Source organism: Protomyctophum parallelum (genome assembly GCF_964188405.1).
Source record: "Protomyctophum parallelum genome assembly, chromosome: 21".
NCBI lineage: Eukaryota > Metazoa > Chordata > Actinopteri > Myctophiformes > Myctophidae > Protomyctophum > Protomyctophum parallelum.
In genome coordinates this window covers 12,194,310-12,202,712 of record NC_139713.1, presented here as the reverse complement: position 1 = coordinate 12,202,712, position 8,403 = coordinate 12,194,310, and the positions used below count along the sequence as shown (strand labels likewise).

The 8,403-nt window shown below is 41.1% G+C and overlaps 1 protein-coding gene across 1 annotated transcript in view; it reads right to left on the bottom strand.

Annotated features, from left to right (window-relative positions):
• Positions 1-543: 543 nt before the first annotated feature.
• Positions 544-8,403, bottom strand: part of jak2a (Janus kinase 2a) — an 83,976-nt gene continuing 76,116 nt past the window's right edge. The window contains exon 25 of the mRNA XM_083793914.1: positions 544-950. Coding sequence (XP_083650040.1) covers positions 843-950 — 108 coding nt within the window. The 3' untranslated portion in view covers positions 544-842. The remainder of the gene's footprint in view (positions 951-8,403) is intronic.

The following is an 8,403-nucleotide window of genomic DNA, read 5'->3' as shown; positions in this document are numbered from 1 at the left end:
TTCCGGACTTCTTACTTGCAGAATTGATATATACCGTATATATATTTGTTCTTTTCTGCCTTTATTGATAGATATAAGTGAAGATAGACTGGAAAGAGGGAGAAGAGAGAGAAGAGGGGAGAGTCACGCAGCAAAGTGAACGGGACTCGAACACACAACGCGCTGTCAGGCCAGAGCCTATATATGTGGCATGCGCCCGGACCGCTATAGAGCGCCACAGCCCCGCCCCCTTTCAGAACGACGAGTGGCCCAGGAATGATTCTCCATTCATTTTTCTCCATAGGCTTTTCAAAAAGTATTTGTATTTATTAAAAGACGGTTGCACCGCGGACAAAGCCAACTCGGATCGTGACAAATCATGACAATAATTACAATGTTTTGGGCCGATCAAATAATTAGTAAGAAGAAAAACAAAACAAACAGTGTTGTATGATTATCCTGCCTTTATTTTCTTCTTTCAAATTATTTGATCGGCACAAAATATTGTGTTTGTTGTCATGATTTGTCACGATCCGAGTTGGCTTTGTCCGTGGCGTAACCGTCTTTATATAAATACTTTTTGAAAAGCCTATGGAGAAAATGAATGGAGAATCATTTCCTGGGCCACTCGTCGTTCTGAAAGGGGGCGGGACTGCGACGCTCTATAGGCTAGCGGGCGCCCCAGTATTGATAACATTTGAGTCCTTTTTTTTTTACTGTGACTGAAGTGCAGTGGCGCAAGAGGCGACCATGGTCCCGCCGATGAGAGAGCAGTGCATGATGGGGGAACTGGAACAGCTGAGAATGTGGGAATAATGGCGAGTTGTCGGTTCATTAAGGTCAGAAAGGTCACTGTCCTGTCCTCATCCGTCCTTGCTCTCGCGTATGGTGTCCACACTCTGGGCTAACGTCTTGAAGGTGGGTCGCTGAGATGGCTCATCGCTCCAGCACTCTGTCATCATCGTCTGAATCTAAAGGGGGCATATGAGAGAGAGAGAGAGAGAGAGAGAGAGAGAGAGAGAGAGAGAGAGAGAGAGAGAGAGAGAGAGAGAGAGAGAGAGATGGTAAAAACTAGAGAACTAGGAACAGTATTGGTATCGGCCATTATTTGGTCATATCGGGTCATATATGGGATTTGCAGGCTCTTACGTCACAAACTGCCGGCAAATCAGAGCACCTGTTTGAGCCAGAAAACCCCAGACCACAGAAAGTCTACTGAATGTTAAAAGTTCAGGTTTTTTGGGCGCAATTGAGCTTAGAAAATAGGTGAATAATAAAATGTTGGGGCATGTGGAGTTTGCTTTCGAGTTGCCCAAACTGCAAGTGGACATTTGAGTGAGGAGTCTGCTATGAACGAGATATATAGCTATAGATAGCTATAAACACAACACGAGATATATAGCTATAGATAGCTATGAACACAACACGAGATATATATTAAACACAACACGAGATATCTGTCTCTAAACAAACACCTCCACTCTGCTCCGTCCATACAGTTGGCTTTGTCCCCCCTTCTCTCTCCACACAGTATAACACAGCACACGTACACGCACGCACGCCGCACGCACGCACACACACACAAATATTATACACACGTGTGCAACACACAAACATTATTCTCTGGTATCTGGTATTTGGTGTCGGCTAACACAGAAATTGTGGGATCGGATCGGGAGCGAAAAAAAGTGTATGGGGACATCCATAGTAAAAACACAAGAGAGGCAGTCGGGGCCACTAATTACACTCATAATGCCAATTAAATCCATATCAAGAGATTTTAGTTGCATATAAGGTTGTCAAACTTAATGATTCGGATCCCTTTTTAATGTCATATGCCACTGTCCCAAAGCAGGGGAAATGCATTAAAAAGTTGTATGTTTGCAAGTGGGCACGACTCAAGTAAATCTCATTAACTGTCTTGATGCCTGTTCTTGTATACCACGGGGGTTTTGCCATTGCTCCCTGATTTTTCTCAGCATGCTGCTTCAACAACATGCAGAGAACATCTCCCAGAGCGGAGCCTCATTCTGACCTGAGATCAGATACTAAAAATGTCTTCTACATCCTGACAGTTTTCATTCTGACCTGAGATCAGATTCTAAAAATGTCTTCTGTGTCAGTCGCTCTTCGATTTTTCAAAAATAGCAGACCTACAAGCTCGTAGCGCGCCACTCGGTGGCGCGCTATGAGCTTGTAGATCTGCTATTTTTCAATAGCTAAAGCATAACATAGTGCTAACACCAAAATGGGTTCCCGTTCAGAATGGGTTAACACCAAGTTTAAAACCCTGTAAGACCCGGATATATATATTTCTACTTGCAAAAAAGAGATTTCAACTGTACTACTAGGACTTTGCAGAGGAAATTATGTTAAAATAAACCAATAATACGTTTTAGGCAAATTGTATGCACATTTATAATAATGATTAAAGTAATAATAGGCTAATACATTCATAATTTACATTTGGGGGGTATCTTTCACAATAATAAATAAAGCATGTTCTATACATTCTAATAATTACTTTTATCAGGGTTAAAGGTCAAAGGTCATAGGTTAAAATTTGTTCAAAATGTCCAGAGATTTTTTAAGTTATATGCAAATATCATGACCAATGGCATTGCAAGACTAAACAATGAACATCAATGATGATGTTTAGGTGAAAAAAGAACAGGAAAAAATATATATTAATTAAGTAATTCATTAATATAAAAATGTTGACGAAAAGCATTGTTGGGGCTTACAAGGTTAAGGGATTTGTAATGTTTCTTTCAGCGCCACCTGGTGGTCACCAGTTTAGGCTTTGAGTGCCAATTCTCCCATTATAAAGAAAGAAAGAAATTGTAATTCTATTATGCATGTAATGTGCATGTCATCACCTGTACACCAGATTAGAGGAATTCTCAAAATATGAATTTAATTATTACTTGCGCAAGCAGAGCGCGCAAGTAATGTTTTCGCCCGGTCTCCTTCGTCGTGACAGCTGTTCCGCCATTCGATGCTTACGCAGAAAAACATCAAATCTGTGCCTGTGTTGCTGGACCAAATGACCACAAATGACCATATCTCTTACGTCATCATTTAGAGCTAGTCATACGTATACTATATACATAATCAGTAAAAAATAAAATAGCAAATTGTGCCTGATCTGCTGGGACCAGAGTACGTGGTGTGTATGTGTATGACTAGCTCAAAATTAGGCTTTAAACAATTAAATACAAATCCAACTACAGATTACGGAAGTATTTTAGATCATGTATATTTTAACAAATGTGAAAGTATTATTAAAGAAATTGAAGTTAGAGACACATATTACTCTGATCATGATTTAGTATTAGTATCACTATAGTCTAACATGAAATAGATTTAAAATAATTGACAATTTACAATAAATAATACTTTGTTAATACAATAATTATACTGTATAATATATTTTAATTCAGTTTATATACTTTTTTTTCTAGGTTTACATGCATAAAGTAGATAGGTAGTAAATAGGTACACCTAATAATTAGACATTTCAAATGTTCCTTCACAGAGATATTGAGATTCCACCGTTTACAGAAAAATTATACTGTACATATTTTAATTCAGTTTATATACCTTTTTTTTCAACACATATAAATGATTTATTTGTCTCTGAAAAACTAAAAAGGGATCCAGAATATATCTACAACGATAAAACAGTATTTCTTATATAGATAGAAACTTGAATCAATACTTAATAATACTAGATGTTTATATGTATAAAGTAGGTAGCAAATAGTTACATCTAAACATTAATGATTTCAAACGTTCCTTCACAGAGATACTGAGATTTGACAGTTTACAGCGGTCGAAAGGACTTGCACGCTCTGCTTGCGCACTAGTTGGCCATTTATGGCCTACTAGTGTGCAACAAGCAAGTATGCACTCGACAGAGTGCAGTTCTAGTTTATTTTATGTTCTTATATTCAATTTTGTTCTCTGCCATTGTTCTATCATTTTAACTACTTGTGTTTTATTGTATTTTATTTTTGTGTCCTGCCCTGTGAAGCACTTTGAGCTGCATTTATGTATGAAAGGTGCTATACAAATAAAGTTTATTATTATTATTATATGATCATTTCTTTGTCAGAGCTCTGTTATCTGAATGGTCCCTCGGTTATAGACCCTTGCACTGGAGAAGTATAGCAGCCTACTCTTCGACGCGCAGCAGCAGAGAGAGGAGCACAGCTGACAGCAATCAGATTAGTTAGGGAGGGAAGCTCATAACTGGGATTGAGCATTTGGTTTATATTTCTTTAAAAAGAATCATAACTTTAGACAGGAATGTGCTGGAGAATAACTTTTTTTTGGACAGACTCGTACATTGATGCTCTACAAGTGGGGGGCCGGATTAAATCATCTTGCGGGCCGTATGTTTGACATGGCTGAATTGGTAGACACTCCCTAACCAGGCTTCAAGCGCGCTCTTTAAAACCCTCCGGTAGCCACGCCTCCTCCCCCTCCACACACACACACACACACACACACACACACACACACAGGCTGCAAACTTATGTTTGTTATTATAGTAAACAGAGTGAAAAATATAAACAACTTATAATGTAACTTTGCACTCCATGAAGTGGAGTAGTCTGGCGTGTTAGGAAGTGAAAACTGCTCAGCCACAAGTGTGTGACAGCTTGAAACAGAAGTTGTCTTCCTTCATAACAACAAACTGGTGGATTTGTTTTCATTCTGCAGGTGAGTTAGCTACCTATGCTAAGTGAGCATTAACGTGCATGGATGCGTGCGTTCGTGTGTGTGTGTGTGTGTGTGTGTGTGTGTGTGTGTGTGTGTGTGTGTGTGTGTGTGTGTGTGTGTTTGTGTTTGTGTTTGTGTGTGTGTGTGTGTGTGTGTGTGTGTGTGTGTGTGTGTGTGTGTGTGTGTGTGTGTGTGTGTGTGTGTGTGTGAGAGAGAAAGAGAAAGAGAAAGAGACAGAGAGATAGATAGATAAGGGGGGGGGGGGTGAAATAAACAAACAAAGGTGCTTGAAGTGATGTGTGCACAAAGTGTTACCTGAATTGCACACAAACCTGAGTTAGCTACCTATGCTAAGCATTAAGTGTGTGTGTGCGCTGTGCGAGAGAGGGGGACTGGAGGTTGAAATGAAGAAAACAAAACAAAACGGGTGCATTAAGTGCTGTATGTGTGCATATACATAAATAGAATAAATATATACAGACACAATGTTTTGTTTGGGGTGTCACAGCACCAAATCATTCTTCTTAACTGTTTACCAATGATGGTTTAAAGTAGCCGCAATTTGCAACTCTAGATTTTTTTTATAATGGGATGAATCTAGCCCCTTTCGGGACCCTCCATAAAGCTTTTCTGAAATTTGGATGAGTTTTATGTAGGGTCCCTGCTCATAACTATATTTTCGTATGGGAATTCTGGAACGCGGACATAAATATTCTCTCTAAGATCGTATCTGCGGCGTTTGACGGCCTTTTTTAGTTTAAGTTATTCTGAGTACCTATAAGTACCTATACAAACCGCTGCGAATATCTCCTGTGGCGCGGAAGCCGTTAAGTATTTTTAATCTTTGTTTGACCGATTTGGTTGCTTTATTTCTTCTTGTTTGTTTACCGTTTATTGTACCGCCTCCCGGTGTGCGGTTGGCTTGTGCGGCTACGTCCCTGCCTCTGATCTGCTCTGTCATAGCTATAGCGCCACTAGCTAGCCAGATAGGCGGTACAATGAGGTGTCAATAAACAAGGAAGGAAGAGAAGAATCAAAGCGACCAAATCGGTTAAACAAAGATTAAAAATACTTAACGGCTTCCGCGCCACAGGAGATATTCGCAGCGGCATGTATGGGTACTTATACTTCACATATTCAGAAGCCCTCACACGAGAAAATGTCGTCAAAGAGCGCAGACAGGCGTTATCCACGTTGTTTATGTTTTATGTATGTCCGCGTACCAGGTGGCAGGATACTGCTGGAACAGGACCCAATGGTCTGTGTCGTCAAAAAGTCAGAAACTTCAGTACCATTGGGTTCTGCTTGGAGGGCTAGGATGAATCTAGAGTTGCAACAAGCTCCATCCACTTCCTATTCATCATTTTTGGTTTGTGATCTGCTTGTCTTAAACGACGTTAAACTCACCAACATTGCAGCTGTAGTCCAAGCTTGAATTATCCTCTTTCAATCTGCCGAGCTTGTTTTTCATAAAAATCCACCGTATAGATGTTATGAGATACTTTCTGTCAAGACATCCTCTGCAAGTGATTCTTTTTCTAAGTGTTGCAGTTTGGAAGCACTCGTTTTTGTTAACGGGTCGCGCTGCTGCCTCCTGCATTATGTGCAATTTCGAAACAGGTGGAATGCAGGGCCGTTCAGTGACGTACGACGAGTGCTTCCAAACTCCAGCACTTAGAAAAATAATCACTTGCAGAGGATGTCTTGACAGAAAGTATCTCATAACATCTCTACGGTGGATTTTTATGAAAAACAAGCTCGGCAGATTGAAAGAGGATAATTCAAGCTTGGACTACAGCTGCAATGTTGGTGAGTTTAATGTCGTTTAAGACAAGCAGATCACAAACCAGAAATGATGAATAGGAAGTGGATGGAGCTTGTTGCAACTCTAGATTCAACCCATTGTAAAAAAATCTAGAGTTGCAAATTGCGGCTAGGTTTAAAGGAGAATTCCATGCCAGAAGGCTTTCTTACTTTTCTTTGTAGTTGTTACGTCCCCACCAAAGAGGTCCAGGTGTTATTTTCTGCAAAAGCGCATTATTGGCTATTTCCCCTACCATAAACCCCCAATGAATTGAATTGAATTGAATTGAATAGGGCATTGGGGTGTTATGCTAATTTGCTTATTTCCATTGCTCAAAAAAATCATAATGTAAATAGTATCCCAAGCGGCACACTTATTAATATACTTATTTCGATGGAAATAAGCGAATTAGCACAAAAATCCAACCCCCATTGTGGGCTTATATATGGGGAAATAGCCAATACTTATACTCAAGTCTCTCTCTCAACCTGCTCCACAGGTACACGGGCCAGGGTGACGACCCCAGATCCCCGAGATCAGCTTCTTCTCAGCCCTGACATGCTGTTAATGCTGGACCCTATAGAGCCCTGAAATGCTGTGAATGCTGGACCTATAGCCTATGCCCTAAACCCCTGACCACAACATGCTGTGAATTCTGGACCCTATAGAGCCTATGCCCTAAATCCCTGACCAAGACATGCTGTGAATGCTGGCCCCTATGGAGCCTATGCCCTAAACCCCTGAATGCTGGACCCTATAGTCTATAGGGTCCAGCATTCAGGGGTTTAGGGCATAGGCTCCATAGGGGCCAGCATTCACAGCATGTCTTGGTCAGGGATTTTAGAGCATAGGCTCTAGTCTATAGGCTATAGACTAGAGCCTATGCTCTAAATCCCCTGACCACGACACTACAGCAGAATGCTTGTACAGTACGAAACATCCAGACCAAGGCTGAGTGAGAAGATCAGGCAGCCAGGATAATGAGGCTGGTTGGGGGCCATTGATACTGGGAGGAGCGTACTGCATGGCCAGCTAGCCAGCCAGATGTATGGAGGATGGAGATGACTGGAGTCTGGAGAAGCTGCTGGAGGTCTCATCATGAACTGGAGAGAGAGCCACAGTTTTCCCCTGGCATCACTACAACTAACTTATGAAGTCAAGTGGAAGAGTCGACGGCTCCAGGTATGAACTTAGTTTTTTTGCTTCTTGGCTGCTGCTTGTGTTTTTAATGCGCGTGTGATTCAAGCTGGTGTGCTAGTGCTGTCATTGTGGGACCCGTTGACCGGGTGGTGTAGTACTATTGCTGTCATTTTGGGACCCGTTGACCGGGTGGTGTAGTACTATTGCTGTCATTTTGGGGACCCCCGTTGACCGGGTGGCAATGACACTGTTTCTGGCTCTGGAGTTGAATGCTAGTCATCACGTGAATCTAGAGTGTGTCTGTTGTGTTGTATCTTCCGTATGTGAGTTCAGTTGTTGTAACAGGGCTACAGTATAAATGTGTATGTAGCTCTTGATCACTTCAATAATCCCATGAGTGAATTTGCTATTTCCATTTGGTTGGAGATAGAGCTTTTGGGCTTTGACATAACAGTCATCAATTCCAACGGTTCATTTTCAATAGAAGACTGATTGACAGTAGTTTATGTACGTTGTTTCGTGGTAGCTGAGGTTTGTTGTGAGTCGTTGTGACAGGGTGGCTGTATTGGCATGGTGGCAAAGGAATGTCCCTATGTAGGTTCTTTCTTTCTTTTCTTTCTTTCTTTCTTTCTTTCTTTCTTTCTTTCTAGTCCATGGACTTTATTGTTTGTTTAGGGCACTACATGGCAACGTTAAGACATCATGTAAATAGTTGTATTTGCTACTCTTGTTTCTCTGCCTGTTGGTCGAAA